The sequence below is a fragment of the Lucilia cuprina genome, chromosome 2 (assembly GCF_022045245.1).
Source record: "Lucilia cuprina isolate Lc7/37 chromosome 2, ASM2204524v1, whole genome shotgun sequence".
NCBI classification, from domain to species: domain Eukaryota; kingdom Metazoa; phylum Arthropoda; class Insecta; order Diptera; family Calliphoridae; genus Lucilia; species Lucilia cuprina.
In genome coordinates, this window is record NC_060950.1 from 53,130,205 (window position 1) to 53,150,181 (window position 19,977).

At 30.5% G+C, this 19,977-nt stretch overlaps 1 protein-coding gene across 5 annotated transcripts in view; it reads right to left on the minus strand.

Annotated features, from left to right (window-relative positions):
• Positions 1-577: 577 nt before the first annotated feature.
• The window catches only part of LOC111684329 (NPC intracellular cholesterol transporter 1), a 47,491-nt gene continuing 28,091 nt past the window's right edge, over positions 578-19,977 (minus strand). The window contains exons 5-12 of one of the 5 annotated variants that reach the window (XM_023446477.2): positions 19,468-19,689; positions 19,197-19,389; positions 15,353-15,472; positions 10,579-11,204; positions 9,129-10,518; positions 8,158-9,030; positions 6,970-7,046; positions 1,014-1,157 (exon numbers count right to left, since the gene is read on the minus strand). In XM_023446477.2, the coding sequence (XP_023302245.2) occupies positions 1,152-1,157; positions 6,970-7,046; positions 8,158-9,030; positions 9,129-10,518; positions 10,579-11,204; positions 15,353-15,472; positions 19,197-19,389; positions 19,468-19,689 (3,507 nt within the window). In that variant the 3' untranslated portion in view covers positions 1,014-1,151. Of the gene's footprint in view, positions 1,158-6,969; positions 7,047-8,157; positions 9,031-9,128; positions 10,519-10,578; positions 11,205-15,352; positions 15,482-19,196; positions 19,390-19,467; positions 19,690-19,977 lie in introns of all 5 variants that reach the window. The other 4 variants (XM_023446476.2, XM_023446474.2, XM_023446473.2 and 1 more) reach the window with 4 other exon arrangements.

Genomic DNA, 19,977 nt, shown 5'->3' on the forward strand with positions numbered 1-19,977 from the left:
TTGTCAATTTTGTCGTGAAAGCCTAAAGTAAATCAGTTAAAGTTTATTCATCAAAACTCCTTTTAAAAACTTTAACCATTTAAACATATTTATTTAACCAAATGTTATTAAACAATTCCTTATTTAAATCTATTTTATAAACTTTTTAATTTTAAAACCAAAATTAGGGCAATTTGTTTTTAATTTAAAGATGATTACAAGAAAAAAATATGGAATTTATTCTTTTAGTTTTTTTTTAATAAAAAAATATTTCGAAAATAATGAAAATAATACAAGATTATATTACAAACAAAAAGGTTTTACACCAATTTAATTACAAAATATACAAATAAATTATTTGAGAAAAAGGAAAGTAAATTATAAAATACACAATTTCAGTTCAAAATTAAATTCAATAACTTAAAAAAAACCTTCAAAATCAGTGCAAAAATATACGAATATAAAACTAAATAATAAAGGCATACCCTACAATAACATCTAGTTAATAATATTAATAATTATTGATAAATATTAATATAAAATAATAATTTGAAATGAGAATGAAGAAAATTTGTGATCATAATATTGTCTTTTTTTCGTAATAAACCAAATAATTGTTACGTTGTTTAAGACAAAAAAAAAAAATAATCTTTAGATTTCTTAAGATATGCTTTCATTGTATAAGACTGTAGTTGGAAACTATATTTCTAACACTTTTGAACTCCAAATTTAGCTAAAATGGAAATTTAAATGTAAATGGAAAATAAGAAGAAGTTCATTGATTTAAGTTTCTAAATTCCCATTAAATGATTTATGATGGTGGCTCAGCCAGGCTTATGTTATATATTATATTTAAATATTAATAATATTTGAAAGAAAACAAAACAAAAAAAATGGAAAATTATATTAAAACTTAAATTTTTAATGTTCTGGTATACGTCTATAACCACCAGTGGGTTGTAGATTTGTTGCTGAATTTATACTTCCGAAGGATGATTGGGAGGCTGATGTATACATTGGAGAAAAGCTGTTAGTAGTTTCGATGATTGCTTCGTCTGGATGAAAGCTAGTTGCTGCTGTTGTTCTTGCTGGGGATGTTGTATTTTTAGTATTGGTGGGTGTTGTTTTGGTTCTAATGTTACTGTTGATTGATCTTCCACGGGGACCTTGCATCACGCCTAATTATAGTTAAAGAGAGAAAATTGAAATTTATATTAAACTTTTTTTCAAGATTAATTAGAAAAAGAAAATTAAATTTTAAACCAAGTTTCACAAACTTTAAACAGTTTTCTTCAACAATTTTAAAAAAAGTTTTACATCAATTTTACTTAAAGTTTGTGAAAACCAGGCCAATGTTTAGGTGTTAGTAGTAGTTTCCATTTTTTTTAATTTTATTAATGTTTTTGTAGGTGTTTTGTTTATGTGGTAGGGTTGGGTTTGTTTTGAGTGTGTGTGTGGATAAAAGCGCAATAAAGCAGAGTTTAAAAAAAGTTGAGTTTTAGACAGGAGACAGAGACAATTTTACTTAGTGGAGTGAAGATGTTAAAATTGTTTGTATCAAGGCGAATCTAAATAAAGTGAACTCACTAACGGATTTATAAATTATTTATGAAGTGAGCACACCTTTAACAAATTCGCCTTAATTTGTGTCACATTTAATGTGTTGTGTTGTTTTTGTATCTATTTAAACCAGAAACAATTCATTTAAAAAAAACACTGAAACGTTAAACCATTAAAGCAAAATATAACACAAATATTAACATGCAAACTCAACTTTTTGCTTAGTCTTTTTAAATAAAAATAAGTATTAATTATACATATTTAACTTCAGAAACCAAATTTATAAAATTTTTTTTATTAGAAAAGAGATCTAAGTTAAAATTAAACAAAACATTTTCTTAACCATTTCCAATATTATAAATATTAAATAAATCTATTTCCGTTAGTAATTGGTATGTGATGCAACATATACACGATAAAATTTAAAAGTTTTAAACGTTAATAAGTACATACATATAAACATTTTATCAATAAGATTTTCCAATGTTAAAGAGGTCGATTGAAAACTTATGAAGTGAGATAAACTTTTCTAAATTATATGCTGATTTTTGATCCATGAAAAGATTGATTGATGACTTTAAAATATTTTATATACATATTTCTTTCAAAGAAGGTAATAAAAAGAAAATTTCTTTGCTTTGTTTAACAAGTATGTAATTAAATCTATAGCGTTGTTAACTTTGTTAGTATTGCCAACTGTTTAGTCAAATACGTAAATAATAAACAGCTGTTTTATGCAAATATTACTTTTACAGTCGTAATTCAGGTCTGAGTTGGGGAACAACTGTCGCGTCATCGCGATTATTTCTTAAACGCTTTCAGGCTTGTATTTGTTGCCTGGCTTTCGACAGTTTTGCGTCTCGCTCGCACTGGTGTAGTGTATTACTTCATATAACTGTTCAAAGTTATATGTTGTATACATTAACCTCGTGCTTTTGTATCACCTCAAGTGAGGTTATGTTTTATTGGTGGAGACCATAGAATACTCAAACGTTTATAAAGCACTTCACGTAAAGCACTTCGACATTACTTAATAAAATTTACCAATGATTTACTAACAGCATCGCGGAATATAGAAGCACAGATAAGGACAAGGTAGAATGCTTATATCATGGTGGCACAGACCAGATTATAGAAAAAATGGAACTGACTTCCAAATATCAAAACAATGTCGTATAGTAACAGAAAGTGTACACTTCGAATTGAAGGAGTTTAGAACATTTCAATAACTTGAGAATCTTTACATAAACAAAGTTGCCAAAATTGGTACTTTCATAAGCACGGTATGAAAAGACGAAAATGAAACACCATACAGAGTTGTTTCTTCCTACTTATCGGTCAATCTTCTACGCGTTTTGTCAACATTTCTTAGGGCGGGTTTCTTAGTCCTCAGTTAAACTAGGCTTAACTTGCTGTTAGATTAAACTCGGAACAAATTTATGCGGACTTTAACCGATGATTGTGTTTTTCAGTTTTAGATTTAAGTTCAGTTAACTTTGTTAGTATTGCCAAATTTTCACTCAAAAACTTAAACAATGAGCAGCTGTTTTTTGCAAACAATACTTTTGTAAAATGGAAAATTTTGGAAAAATGTTAAATAAACATTTAAAACAACATAATAAAACAAAACAAATCAGAAAATTGCAATTTACTTAAAATATTACATTTTTGATCTTCCGAAATCATTGTTTAATTGTTTTTGTTAATTGTGTTTTCTCACTTATAACTTGAGTTTAATTGGCCAATTACACTCATTTAAACTAAGATAATAAGTAACTTTACTGATAACTGAAAAACACGAAACCTATATAAAGCCCGGTTGAACCAAAGAATGAAGATTATCTCTATCAGTAAAACCCGCCCATAATGGCATATAAATATCAATAATAGTTAAAAGTTATCGGCATTTATGTTATTTGTGAGATTATGCATTGATTACAAGAATCAATAAAAATTGAGTTTTATTTTAATTGTGTATCCGATTTGAAAACAAATATTCTAAAGCAAAACACATATTAAATTTCTAAAGATCTACAATAAAAAACAGAAAAAAATATAATACATATTTAATAATAAAACATAAAATACTAAATTAATGATTTAGCACTAATAATGTACAATTAATACAAAGAAATCCGTTTACACTTGCATAGAAATTGTATAGATTAAACAATAATTTGTAGAAAACATTTGCCCAATTCACAATCGATGTCGTATCGTTGTAGCGTTGTATGTCATAATTTTTTCAAATAAAATTTTTCGAAACAAAAACAAATCAATAATAAAAAAATTACGACATACTACGATACAACCGTACAACACCGATTGTGAATTGAACAATTTTGTTTTTCGATTCTATGTTTCTTCATTTGACAACTTTTGTTATTTTGTATTTCGTTTCCTTTCTCAATGTTTTACAATTTTTGTTAATTAAGTGGCATCATGTCCGATTCCGCTTTTTGTTAAAAAATCTTTTGCGTAAGGGAATACGGGAGCATAATCGAAATACATAATTTGGATGATAAAATAATATTCGATTCTAAACGGTTGTGGTTCATTACCATTTCAGTTTCAACACAAGAAGATAAAATCTTTTATATCATTCTAAAGTTGTACAAATAGAGATGTCTGCATGATATGAAGTGTTGCATTAGTTAGTTAGTTCGAAAGGAGGATATACATATATACATAAAATCAGAAGAAATACGCCTAGGCCTCTATCGGGTCTGAAAACTAATATTTCCTAAATTAACCGATACATTCGCATCTGGTTGTAGATTGACCCCTTAAGGGAATTATGAGACTGTTTGACATTAGATTGTGTTGGATGCCGGGATGTGCTTGATAATGAGGTTGCGAACAAACTGGCTAAACTGACAGGTAAATGATTGTCACTATTATAGGTTTATATTTGAATAAATCTGTTACATTTTTAACCATGCCTATGGCTAAAACATAATATGAGGGCTACCAAAATACTTATGGGACTGGATAGACGCAGTCTAAAGATTCTGATTGGGATCATAACGTGACATTGCTTAGTTAGTAATCTCCAAGATTACAGAATCCTAAACTGAAATGGCTAGGAAATAGAATCCATGGCGAACTAGGGGAAATTGCGGGACTACTAGGTTTTGTCAGGGGAATTAGTTGCTTCTTTGACTGGGCTTTATAGGAAACATAGGATCTTCTTTTTCTTTTATTCTTTAGGGCAATGACAAAGTTGCTGTAGTTGTAACAGTTCGACTGTGGTCGATAGTTATTCTTGGGGAAAAACTTTCGGTTGATACAACTGTCGCTGTGTTGACAATATTTGGCCGAGTATAAGTCGAGTCATACGGCAGCGAAGACCCAATTGTCGAGCGAACAAAAACAGAGTAAATCTTTTTGGTTGTATTCCCCTAGAGGAATGGACCTGTTTCCACTCATCTATCCTTTTAACTATTTTCTTCTTTCTTTTAGGTTTTGTTAGGGGAATTAGTCACTTCTTCGACTGGACTTTTTATTGGACATAGATCTTCTGTTTTTTTATTCTTTAGGGAAATGACTTAGTAAATCATATGGATTATATTCGCCTGGGGAAATGAACCTCTTTCCACTTATCTATGATTTTTAACTATATTTTTCTTTCTTGTCTTGTTATAGTATTTTGCATCTTTGTTTTTGAATCTTCACTTTGTAGGAAATCAAAATATACCTTATGGTGTACAACGCTTCTTAACCTAACTTTTTTTTGTACAACTTTTAATAATTAGTTTTAAAAGAATTGATTAATCTCAGACGGTTTTTATCACAGGAGGCTCAATTTTTAGTCCTGGTTGGGCATCTTTTCCTTAACACCTTATAGGGTGTATAACCCTTAATAACCTAAAGGGAAAAGGAGCTATCTCAGTGGGGCTTTATCACGTAGGCTCAAATTCGAAGACTTGGGAATCTTTTCTCTCTGATCTCAGATCTGGCCGATAATAACATTTGTCATTGTGACAACACAGATTGAAATTCGTAGTACACTATTTTGTAAAACTTGGCTTTGGATGGTAAGGTTTACATCAAGGTTGCATAATTAAGAAAAGTGAACCCAATTGTTTCGATTGTCACAACAACCATATCATTACAATAACCCTTAAGGTATCGGATTGGGCTTTTTTCTGTTTCTAACCTCTTCGTTGATATATGTATATATGTTGAGAGTTGAACGGTCGAAGTCTATTCCTAAAATGTTTGGATCATGGAATTATTCGTTTTTCTATTGATGTGTCTAGCACAGTTCTTAGTGCAATAAGGAAATGAAAATGGTCTCATAGAATTTCGAAGTTAACATTAACTTTTGTTTTGAAAAAAGTTCGTCTTGGTAGCCACTATTGGTGATTATGGCTAGAAGTTTTCAGCTGATAATGTTCGGCGTTTCGGGAAACGTGCCAAAATATAAATTAAGTACTCTTGCTAATGTTTATCCTCTGAACTTGACATACGCATGTTTAATATCATTTTTGAGTGTAGAGTTTCGATAGGTAAATTTTAGACCTATTACGAACAGTTTCATCATTTCATTATTAAATATAACATATACAACTCAATGCAAGTGCAAACAATTTACATAAATATCTACAAAATCATAAAATAAATACAAATTATAAAATAAACAAACACTAAACTACAGGAAACAACAAGAGAGATAGAAAGAAATCTCTAATATGTAAATTTGTGTACTATGTGTGCTTTTGTGTGAGTGTGCAAGTGAGAGTAATGTTTTGTAAATGTTGTTGTCAACTCATGAATCGAATTTAAGATTTAAGTATGTGTTTGTATAAAAAAGGCTATACAGGATATGTATGTATGTTCGTGTGTGTGTGTGTGTGTGTGTGAAAAGTGTATGGTGGGTGTTGGGATGTTTAAGTGAGTGTTACGAGTATTTCAAGTGGAAAAGGAAATAGATTTAAAAAACATCAAAAAAGTAGCAAACCAATATCAATTAAGGCAGGCAGGCATTTTAAGTAGGCACTCATTTCATTTCTAGTATTATTTTTTTGTTATTTAGTTTTTTTCTGTTCTGTTTAGTTTCATTCATATTCCACACACAAAATAGGATGGATGAATTGAGAAAGAGATGTCTGTTAGCGTACGGTTTCAAGTTTCTTTTGTTTTCTTTTCTTTGTTTTTTTTTGATATATTTTTTTTAATTTGTTTAAAACTTATTTATTTTTATGTTTGTATATAAAAAAATTATTTTAAGTATAAATAGTTTATTTTCTTTTACTATTTTAAGCAGTTGTATAGTTTTAGTTTATTTATATTTTCGTTTTTTTTTTCTTTCTTCGTTTTTTTTAGTTTTTAACGTATTTTCTCAAGTATTTGTTTTTTTGAAAAGAGACTTGATAGTTTATTTTTTTGTTTGTTTGTTTTGTAATTTAGTTTGCGTTAAAATCTTACAGTCGATAGCGATGTTTCTTGCACTTTAAATGCTTCACGACGAAAATTTTCCAGTTTAACTTTATTCATGGGTGCACCTGTAAAGTAAAATGTACAGAGAAGGGAAAAAAAGAGAGAAAAAACAACAGTAGAAAACAACAAATATACACATTTTGGAATAAAAAATGTTTGGATTCTTTAAAAGCAAATAAGAAAAGTACAAATTCTATGTAAAGTTGTATAAACAAAAGTTTGTTTAATATTAAAAGAAATGCTTGAAAATAGTTTTCCAAATTTACAACAAAACAATAATTTATTTTTGAAATTGAAATTAAAGAAAAAGCCTTGAAAAGTACAAAATATATACTCAACGCATATTCCATAAAAAAACACTAAACATTTTGTCTTGAAATTATAAACATTTTCAACAAAATTTTAAATATTTTTTAGACAAATTACTTTTATAAGTTTAAAAATAATCAAAATGTGTTTGTGTTAGGTAGAATTTCAATATTTTCTAATATTTGAGAGTGAAGTTGAAAATTTAAACTTAAGAATTTTCTAGCGCCACGATAGTTAGACATAACTAAAGTTTTCTTTAAACTTTACTTAGTAATAATGATTTGCTGGAAGAATATTTTTTTCGTCGACGTTTCTTAAAAATAAAACTAATGTTTAATGATTATTTTGATGATGGATATGTCAAAACATTCGCTTGTGATAAAAACAAAAACGGTGGGTATCAACAACAAAACAAAGCACACATTGTAATAAAGGAATACGTTGAAAGGATACGACGTTATTTTCAAATATTATTTCCATTGATGATGGAGATGATTGAAAGGAATTAACAAAATGATTTGAAAACATGTTACACTTTACATATTTAGTTGAGTTAGATTGATATACAAGGCATTAGGTAAATTTTTGTTATAAAAAGCATTCTTTTAAGGGAAATAAAATGATAAAAAAGAAATTAATTAAAAAAAAAAATCAAAAAAAATACTAAAGGAATTCACACTTTGTAAGACATAAGCAAGGTTAGTAAATATGCTAAATTTCATGAACACAAAACTTGAAAATATGATTGATTTCACATAGTTTTAATATGTCTGGAAACTATAGCATTTTTACTAAACTTGCTACATTTACAAGAGTATTAAAATTCCTTTTGAATAACAATAACATAAACATTTTCATCTTACTTACCAATATAACTTAGTAAAACTGGTAAAAATATTAAACCATGTGCAGCACCAATCAAAACAATACCCAAATACATTCGAAAATAGAAAACTTGGAAGATTTGACTTTTAGCAAAAGCCAATACTAAGATGCCGCCAAATTTCGTCAGTGTTATGCCCGAAAATATCGAACTGCCCATTTTGGTAAGACAATCAGCAGCACGTCGTTCGCGTGTACCTTCAGTTGATATCGAAAAACTATGAACCAAATGTGAACAGAATTCCACCGAAATGCCAACAGCCATAACAAGATTAACCAATGAGACAGCATTTAAAGATATATTCCAATAGTACATATTGCCGCCGAGATTTATAACAATCATAGTAATTGTAATGACCACAACCAGAGATGAGTGTATATCGAAACCCATCAATAGGAATGTTACAATGAAAATTGCCAAAACCGATATACCCATACTTTGTAGGGTGTCTGGCCACATGGTTAGATACTGTTCATAGAATACGTAGAATACGGAATAGGGGAAAACTTCAACTTGTATGGCTTCCTCGAAGGGTAGACCTTGTGACATAAGACGTCCCTGTATCATGTGTGTTATATTTGCTGCTATTTTACGTGCCGAACGCAAAGCGAAATAGTAATCTTCGGATGTTTTCAATATCGAGTGATAGGCCATAAAGTAGGAGGATTCAACAGAGGTTTCATTGGAGTTTGGTAAATATCTATAGCGTACGCCATCGCCATAGGCAGCATGACCAGCTTTAGCACATGAATCATCGGGATTATCTTGCAGGAAGAAAGGTAAATATTTGCCAAAGTCAACTTCATCAGGACGTCTCAAACTGTCGCGATTAATGACACAGGGTTCACAAGATGTATCTGAAAAAGTGTAAAAAAGTAATAGACATTAAGTAAAACATTTTAAACAATTAAAATTTTAAAAATCAAAGATCTTAAAACAGGTTTTCTATACTAACCTTGATGCGGACAAAAATCTCCAGTTTTTGGGTCATATTTGCAACAGCTTGAGGCCTGACTCCAACTGAAGTAGTCATCAATCCAATTAGAAGCTGGTCGTGCTATATACGTGGCATTGGAACGTTTGCTAGCCAAATAAATTTGTGTGCCCACACTGTCGTCATTACAAAACTGTCCCGAACACACTAGATTCTGATCGAATGTTGTGGAAAAGTTTAAGCCAGATTTCAAAACAAAATAAACTGGTGGACCAATACTTAAGTATTTATTTAACGATTGGAAGTAATGCAACACAAAACTATCTTCGGGCATAGAAAGTTCCTGATTCAAGCCAATTTCAATGCGCGGTGCTATGGCTATACTAGAGCACAGCCAACCAAAGAATATAATCATAACCACAACACGAACAGTTTTCTTCATTAGGAATGGAACATAGACACTCTTGAAGAATTTATACAGCAGACCTTCAGTAATGGGAGCAGCATCAGTTTTCTTGCCACGTATAAAGCAACAGACATCCAAACGATTTTCAGCTTGCCGTTTAGTATCCAATGTCAACAAACTAACGAAACAGGTGATTTGTAGCAGGAAATCAAAGAGTAGAGCCATACCGGCATATAAAGCAAAAGCTTTAACGGCTGGCATATCAGATAGGCCGCCCAAAAAGAAGCAACAGCTTTCACTAATCGAAGTCAGCAACATGGAAGGACCCACACGACCCAATATTCTGCCAATATGTTCTTCATGGGTTTCATCAGTTCGGCGGTTGTCTCGCTGATAGGTTTGCACCAGAATGAATATATTGTCCACACCAACGGCCAACACCAAAAAGGGTATAACCTCTACAATAATCAAGGTAGCAGGAACTCCAATATAACCAAAGACACCAACTGATGATACCACTGAAGCCAAAACTATTATTACACCTCCAACGCCCAAAGTTATTTTACTATCAATGAAAGCACGACCCAACTCTTGCACATGACCCAGAGAGATGGCAATGTAGGCAAACATTATCAAGTAAGACACCAGTATGGTTAAAACATCCGATTGAGATTCACGATTCAATTCATCTTCAATTGAGCGTTCCGAGGTGAAAGCAATATCCATGTGTTTGCTCATATTGTATTTTGTATAGTTGACCATATAATCAACATAACGTTGTTCCCATTCCAAGGCTGGGCCCAGCTTTTCTTTATCATGATGATTGCGTACTAAAAAGGTTAAAATTATAGCAGTAGCACGTTCATATTTTGTATTTGAACCCAATTGTTCGCCGGGTTTTAGGAAACCGCCCAAACCAATGGCAGGATCAACTGGTCCGCCATAAGGAGCCAAACATAAATAGGGATTGCGAATACATTGATATAGTTCATCCAAGTAATTAACCTGCAAAATAGAAACAAATTCCTATACAGATGTCTCAATTAAAAGCTTGCTAAAACTTACCTCGAAACCATTATCATCATCCTCATCATCTAGACGTTCTAAATCATCTCTAAAATAACCCCATATTGATTGAACCACACAATCGGAAGTTTTCACTTTATCCTGGCCTCCAGAAACCAAAGGAGCATAACATATATCCTTAAGCATGGTGGCACCCTCAATATCTCGTCCCAAATTCTTAATATCCTCTTGTAAATTGTAAACATCCGTTAGAAATTGTTTATCAAAGACTGGACCAAACTCTAAGGGACCATTTGAGGTGTTGTGCACAATATTATCTAAGTCAACAGCCTTTATAATGATTTGTTCGATGCGATAGAAAGGCTGGAAGGTAGAGTCAAAGAATTCACGTTCTACACGAGAACGTGATTGAGGCGAAGCCCATAATTGTACCGGATCGGTAGTGATGTGTAGGAATTTTATGCCAAAACCAAGAGCAGCCACAAATACCAAACCACCCAATAATGTTAGCCAAGGATAGGTGGCGAAAAATTTACCCCAAGCGGTAAACATGGTTTCCAAACATTTTTCCGTTTTAGCACCCAAGTGTTCAAAGTAACCAGAATCTGATTCAATGACAATATCAATACCATCATTGTTGACGCCATCCACTTCATTGCCATCACCTGTTTGGAAAATTAAATAGAAATTAAAGAAAAACACATGAAATATAATTTAGTTTGTAATCATAATAAACAAGATCTTATTTAAGACTTTCCACTTCCATTGTTTTAAGCCAATGAATACAGGACTGTCAAAATAAATCTTTGGGAAAGTGAGTTGTTTTTTTTTTGGTCTGTTAAGGTTTTCTAAAAGAACGACAAATGCACAAAACATGTTTTAAAAGTCAAAGGACAGTTTTTAGACATAAAAAATGAATTTCATTTAAAATTTTGAAAAAAAGAACAGATAGTTTTATATGTACAAATCACATTATATGGTTTAAACACCATTTTGAAATGAATTTTGCAATATTAGTTAAGAAGTAAAATGAAAAAAATACCGAAATAAAAAATCAACAACAACATTTAAGCAAATTGTTAATTAGTTTTTAATAAGCAAAAAAAAATAATTTAAAATTTTTAAAATAAATTTAGAAAAAGTTTTTTAATAAATTCCTTTTTACAAAATACATTTTGAAATGATGTTTATAGGACTTGCACAATCATCGTTTTCTTAGGACAGAATGGAAATGTTATAAAATTTTGTTTTTAGGTAATTATTTTTTTAAAAAACAAGTGCTTCTTAACAAACCAAATCTACACAATTTGGAAATTATTATTTTGTACATTTTAATTGTTATTAATTATATATTTAAGAGCAAAACAAAATTTTGAAATCAGAATGTACAATTGTAATTATGTTTTATTAACGAATTGTTCATGTTAGTTCGCAAAGGCCGGGAAAATATTATCTTATACAGAGGTATAAACCAATTATGAAGTTAAATTGCAACCATTGAAAGATTAATAATAAACCTTTCGAAATCCCGCATGTTATTTACAATTTTGAATAGATTTCACAACTAATATTAATAAAGATTATTTTTATTCTTTTATTTTGCAACTAACTATGATTATTATATATAAAGAAAGGAATTGTGCAGTTTGTGTTAGATTTATTGAGAAAATATTTGAAATCCAACTCAACCATTACATTAGAAGCAAAAGTTTAAAGTTTTTCTACAAAATTTTTTTACAAATTAAAAGAGAACCCTGATAAATTGTATCAGTTCTACAACTAGTTCTACAATGCAAGCTCGTACTTGTATCTTGGGTACCGGGACATAGTGAAATATAATAGCGAAAGAGCTTACAGGTCTTAAATATTGACCTAAATGAAAGCAATAGTAGCGTAAAACCTATAAGATAAGATCTTAAAAAAATTTTGAACATTTTTTAACCAATTGAGGAACACTTATGGTCAAGACTTTATGCAACAAAGATACTCAATTTACTGCATGGATGTAGCATAAGGGCTATGGGAGGGGACGGATAATGCGAGAATGTTAAGGAGTTAGAAAAGGGCTGAGCATATTATTTATGACTGCCCTTTAATACGGAGACTGAGACAAAATATATAGGAAATATGTTCGATGACGAGCTCACAAGTATTGTTTTATAAAACCTACTTGGGTTTTTCAGAGAAACTGGCTGTTAAGTCAATTCGAGGTATTTATAATTCTGGGACTAATTCAGAGTCAATTGGACTTCTGTGATGTTCTAGTCCTTAATCTTTTAATATTTAATGTTTTTTTCATTTAAGCTCATTTGTGGAATCAAAAGAGACCTCAACGATCTACAAATGAAGTTGCACCTTATGGTACATAACCCTTACTAACCTAATCGTGCAGGATGGAGAAGAAACGAACAGGACGGACATATAAACTGCGACGGGGAATCTAGCAGTACTTTAGATGGAGGTATTACCTTGACTGAACGGACATATAAACTGCGACGGGGAATCTAGCAGTACTTTAGATGGAGGTATTACCTTGACTGAACCCTTACGCCGTCATTGCGTGAGGTGGTCCATTATTTACTTACATATTCGTTGGATCAAAATTGAATCTGAATTGTAAGACCCAAATAAAATGGGGAAGTACTTATGATGGGCCTATTAATTTTACTGACTAAAAGGACGACCTTCTAGGATTGTCCATAGAGACTCCTTTGGGCAATCTATACGAATAACACTATACTCCTACGAATAACACGATATCAGTTTGTTGACAGATGAATTCCCTCATTGATGAGGCGACAAAAGCATCCATCGGTAGAAGGTTGCTCATAGAGCTCCTCCACGAGATACTAACAAAGGTCGAACGAAAGAGGAAGGGGCAACAAATGCAAACCGGAAATCCGAATTGATTCACCAGTGTCTACATTCGTTCTGTAAGAAGGGATTTAATTGAAAAATATACATAATTCTGTGGCGTTGTTACTCAGGGACATTTGTTCTAAAAAATATTCTGCAAAGAGTTATTTTATTTGTAAGTTCTAACAGAAATTCGTACCTTTTAGATCTAATTTGGTAGGGGTGTTACAATGTCAATATTCAATATTTATAGAAACGTTTTAGATCAGTTATTTTATCAATATTTGTTTCGAAATTTTCAGAACGTATTTAGTTGAGGCAAATTAGAGTCGAAATTCCTCCTACATAAGAGTTCGAACAGGCGTTACAATGTCGATATTCGGCTAGAAGAAGATTTCTGGATCAGTTCTAGATCAGTTTTTACATTAATGCTTTGGGTTGGAAATTCTTACTCTTCTAAACATGCTCAGTTGAAGAGTTATAGAATCGAAATTTCCCCTACTGAAGGATTTAGAAAAGAGCGTAACAAAGTTGATGTTCAGTTTAAAGAATAGTTTTTGAAGTTGGTTCAGTAGGGGCGTTACAATGTCAATATTCGATTTATAAAAGAGTTCTAGATCAGATCTAATAAAAATACTTTTTGTTAGACAATGTTACTCTTCAGAACATGTTGAGCTGAGACGGATATGAAAGCAAATATTTTTGAATTTGTATATTAAATACATTTGTCCAACTGTGCCCCAGTCTGGGGGTTGTGGCTTCAATTCCCACCAGAGACTCTGGTATGCTACACTAAAACGTGCATCTGGTTATTGTCATCCTGCTCGGAAAATAAATAAATAAATAAATACATTTATTCAATTCACAATCACTGTTGTATTGTTGTAGCGTTGTATGTCGTAAATTTTTTTTGGGAAACAAAAATAAATTAATAAAACAAATAATAAAAAACTTACGACCTACTATGATACAACCTTACAACACCAATTGTGAATTTTACAATAGTATTTCAAAAGCTTTTTTCGATTTAGAGGGTCAACTTCCCAGATCGATCATCGATTTTATAAAGATTCTAATAATATTCATAAACATAATATGGAAAAGCAAAAGTCCATTACCAACTTGATATAATGAATTGCCGTACAAAATTGAATATAATTTAATATTTCTATGAATGAAAGTGAAATTTAACACTTGTTTATAACTTTTGTTTTAAATTTACCTGTATAATTTAAATATCAGTTATTATTTAAACCTTTAAAATGTAGTTTAGTAAAATAATTAAAATTTTTCATTTATTAAAATCTCTATGAGATAACAATAAATTCTAATTTCATCCAATTATTAAAGGTCACTTAACTAATTGGAAATTTTAAAACAATTTAATTTGAAAAAGGGTAAAACAATTTTAAATAAAAATGATTAAAACATAAAACAGTTTTATAATAGAAAAACATTTAGAATTCTTAAAAAAAAATAAAACAAAATTAAATAAAAATACACAAAATAAAGCTATAAACAACAAATTCAGCATAATAACGAGAAACAGCAATGAATTACAATGTAAATAATATTTAGTTATTATTTTAAATAAAGAACAGATAGAAACAGACAAGCAACCAGCGGACTTTAAGGCAGACTTTAATACTTCCACTGTTCGTGTAAAATTAAAAAAAATATATATATTTATAATTATGTAAATGACTTATGAATGATTTGTAATTAAAGTAATTTCTGTAAATACATAATTAATTATGAAATATTTACAAAAAAGATGAATAGTAAATGAACAATTGAATGAGTTGTTATGAATATTAAAAAGCAATTGCATTACTAAATTTTGTATTAAACGAAATATATAAATATAAGTGCCACCAAATATACAATTAACAAAGTGTTTCGTTTTTTGTTTTTTCTTCTTAAAAACTTCATTTGTAAATATCAAACCAAAACATACTGGATATTTTTGATTGCAGGGGTGAATCCTCCTCGGGTGCCAACTCATTGCTGACACTGTGATCACCAGTGAAACGTCTGCCAATGGACGAACTATAACGATTATCCACCAAACCATCACCTAACAAAACTTAAATAAATTTGTTTTTTTGTTTGCCAATCAATATTATAAAACAACAATTAAAAAAAAATAATAATATTGTTTAGTTAATTAAAAAGAAAAAAATATTAATAAATAAATACAAAATATAAAATTATATATTTAATGTTTTTAAATAATTTGTAAACTTTTGTTTATTTTCTTTAAAAAAAAAAAAAAAACCTTTTCTTCCCTTCTCTTCAAATGATGAAAATGTTGAAAAAAATACACTAAAAACAATATGAGACCATGTAATTTTGTTTCTTTTGAGAAATAATAAAAAGAAATTACTTGAAATTCAAAGAAGCTTTCTGTTTATATTTATTGTTGCTAATGATCATTATCTAGCAAAACAGTAATGGGGAAATTACTTCCGCCTATTAAGCATTAAGATTGATGTCACGTGTACTTGTTGCTCATGATACATTAGATCTATATGTTTGTCACTTAATGCATTTCATCTGGGACGCATAAGTGATCTGCGTAAGTGTATGATCGAATAGAAAGAGAATTTTGCAAAACAGTAAATTGATGAGTAACTATACAGACGAACAAATGATCGAACTAAAGCAAAATATAGGAGAATGAGGGATATAGGACTGTAAGAGTACTCCTCTGTTGCATTTTGCTTAGAATGACTTTATAGGCTAATTGAAAACCCTTACAAGGTCCTCGACTCTCTGGTCGTCTAAGTGTAACAACATCAACATGAATATATAGTCGGTGGTAATCTTCTTAAATGGTTCATTTGTGTTGATGGCGTCGAAAAGTTGTAAAGTTCCTTTTCCACATCCTTTACACCAATTGTGTAGTATAGCAAATGGTGGTATGTATCTCCAAAATTAATAACGAAAGATGACTTTATAGGCTAATTAAAAAATCGGTCGCAAGGTTTTTCAACGATCGTTGGCGATAAGCTTGAATGGTTTGGTTGCATTGGTGGTTCCAGGTTGTAAAGATTCAGAACAACACTTCGTTTTGCTTTATAGCTCAGGTTGCTCAATTAAAAGCGGGCAGAATACAACAGAGAATTTTGCACGGTCGGAAATTGTGGTATCTCCAAACTTAATCGCGATCTTGTCACAAAACTACAACTATTCTGACATCAGGTGGGAAATCATTGATGTCGAGTCATGTTTTAACATCTAGGGCTTCAGAAGGAGTGTAGGGTTGTGGTATGTTAACACTGGAAGGTTGTGAAGTTACAACAACAGAAGTGAAAATTTTGATCCCTTGAAATTTTGATTTCCCTCGAAGTGAAAATTGATATCGTGAACTTGTTGTAAACAATTCATTCACAATAGTTAATTTTGTATGGAACAGCTGTTCAATGTTTACAAAATTCCATCAGCAAATTTTACAACAGGAGAATTTTTTCACGACAAAAAAGTTAGTGAGCGGAAAAAGTTAAAAGGAGACATATGTATTTCACGTGAAATGTTGATTGGCGATAGGGGTGATAAAGTTGCCTTACTTCTCTAAATCCAAAATTAAAAGCCGGCAGAATCCACAAGAGAATTGTTAAAAATCAGAAATGATGGTTTCGAGATCTTGTCATACAACTACGTTTGGTTGGAGAAAAATCCAACTGTAGATCACAACTTGCCAACTCCTGAACACAAAGTAAACTCTCCGATGATACAATTGACGTAGAAACGAGAGATTTCTTTTTAAGCTCTATTGCTATGAGATAGTGGAAGATAAGAGCAAAATCGATCAATATGAAGCTTATGACTTACTTTGTAATACTCTGAAATTGTGCAAATCAATTATAGAGACTCGAAAAGTTGTGTAATGTCGAGTTCAGCAACTATGTGCAAGACTTAAAATTATACTACATCAATAGGATGTGCTCATAAATCTATTGGACATAGTTTAGTAGTGTTGGCTAGCAGTTGAATATGTAGTGGGTATCATGTTAACTTTGACCACAATCTGTACATTTCCTATAGACCAATAGAGTTTTAGCCTGTTGCTCTATCTTGATCTTAGTTGTTCCATAACTATGTACTCTTGTTCTCCGTGTCAGGTTTTCTTCTATGTCAGTAATAGTCAAGTGGTGATCTCTAAGTTCAAACTTATTGTGGTATCCTGCGAATGTCGTTCAAGGAAACGAATAGGATTTAATGGATCCTGAACATAACTACTTATGTTCTGCTTATATATATGAAGGTTCTTCCCAAACATGTAGTTAACAAGTTTTCGTTATCCATACCCTAAGTACTTTAGACACTAAATTACCTTGTTTCTACTTCGCAATTTGTGATTGCAGTGACATGAGCTGAAGAAGTAAATAGGCTGTCAAATATGACCTCGAAGATTTATGGGTGGTGCTTCATCGACCACAACACCAAGAGATAAATTTACTTACTTCGTCCAGGTGGTATCATTGGTAACACTTGGTGATTACGCACAACGAATTACACATGACTTTTTATTAATTCAAATAAAGTTATGGTTTTAATAAGCCTTAAGCTTCTTCTAACAATTTCAAATAATCTCTTCTTATTATAAAATAATATCAAACAAAAACCAATTATTATTAGTTAAATTGCCAAACACCATATTTATCTTGTTTTACGTTAAAAATTGTTATTGTTTTTTTGTGTATTATTGTTTAAAAAAAGATAAAAATAACGACTATACAGAAATCTAAAATGTAATGATGGAATGATAGATATTAAAAACATAGATTGTCTATATCGCGTATTGAATAAAATAACTCGTATTTAATCAAACATCTTTTGCTTTTTTCTGTCATATAAATCAACATATTCTATATTGATCTTTGGACCTTTTGCCCTTATATTCAAACTGTGAAAAACCTGCAACAGTTACACAATTAAGAAGGTTTTGTATTGATAATTTTACTTTAATGTTCGAGTGAGATAAACATTAGAAGTTATAATTCCATTATCTTCTTGTTTTAACTATTACCTTCAAATAAATTATAATAATGAAACTTAAGATTTTCAGTTGAATTAACACTAGTGCTTATAAGCTGGCAATAATATTTGTATAAACATTCCTTGGGTGCAATATATAGCTCTTAATATAAAAGCGTATTCATAATTAGTTTGTTATATATATATTTATGTTAAACAAATAACTGATTCACCATTATTTATTTCCTAGCGAATTTGATATTTATTATCTAATGAATACACATATTGTTATATTAAAAATGTTTATTTATCTAGTCATATCATCATTATCATCATCTGAATACTTTTACTTCATATTATTTATATCCTAAACATGCACGTATTTTAAAATAAATTCTTGCTGTTGCTAGAAAATTTCCAAACTATATTGTATTTCTATTTCTAAAATTAAAATTTGTTATTTCAATGATTATTCAAATTTACTTCACCATGCAAAATTATCAAAGAGTAATATATGTTCATCACGTAATGCAGGCCTCTTTATATAGATATATATATAAAAACAACAATATGAAACACTCTATAGAGAAATAAAAACTCATATTTCTAGACCCAAATGTGCTGACATATGAATAAATTGTTGGAAAAATATATATAAAAAAGTCGAACAAAAAAATATATAAATTGTTCTTAAAGTGGCGGTGGTTTACTCATGGTGCTAAAGTTTTGTTTTTTTATTAAATTAATTAAATAATAAAAAATAAAATACAAAGAAAACGAAACGAAAAATGTTTGAAAATGAAAACAAACAATAAACTTACCATCCATATTTTTGGAAGGGAATAAACATACGCCCATAAGGAACAATAAACTGCCAACAATAAAGACGGCTATCATAATAACAGTAAAAGCATCAAATCCAGCTATAGTAAAAGGTTGTGGTGCTGGCGGTTCGGGTGGTGGTATTGGACATGATGCTTCACAATCTGTACAGGAACAAGCTGGTGTCTTATCCTTTTTAAAAAAAAGTTATGAAAATAATATTAATATATATTTTAATAATTTTTCATCCAAGTTACTAGTATAACTTACATTTAATGGACTACTGCAAGGAACTGTTGGAGGATCCAATGGACGGTAACCGTCTTTAGAGGACGAGTTATTTTCATGCTGTACATAGGTTATTTGAAAAGGTACATAAATATTATTGGCATCACCCATATAGTTAAACCATTTGGTGGCACTACAGCGTGATGCACCATGATCACCGCATACTATATCCATAGCAAGTTGACCGGTTGAAGGTACCGATACCTGTAGTTAAAAAGTTTTTTATATTATGTTATTATTATTATCAAAATAGTGCAAAAACTGATCGAATAGTTTTACTCTACATCTTATCTAATGGTTCTAATATGAGGTCTAGATAACAAAATTATCCTGGGGCCAAATTCTGACATTCGAAAGCGATCGAAATTTTTATAAATTTTTAAAAAAGGTTTCGATCAACATCAAATGACAGAATTTGCCTCCTGATATTTAAGTCCTAGTTCATAAATACTCTTTAAATTCGCTAGGGGCTCCATTTTAGAAAGGTTATCC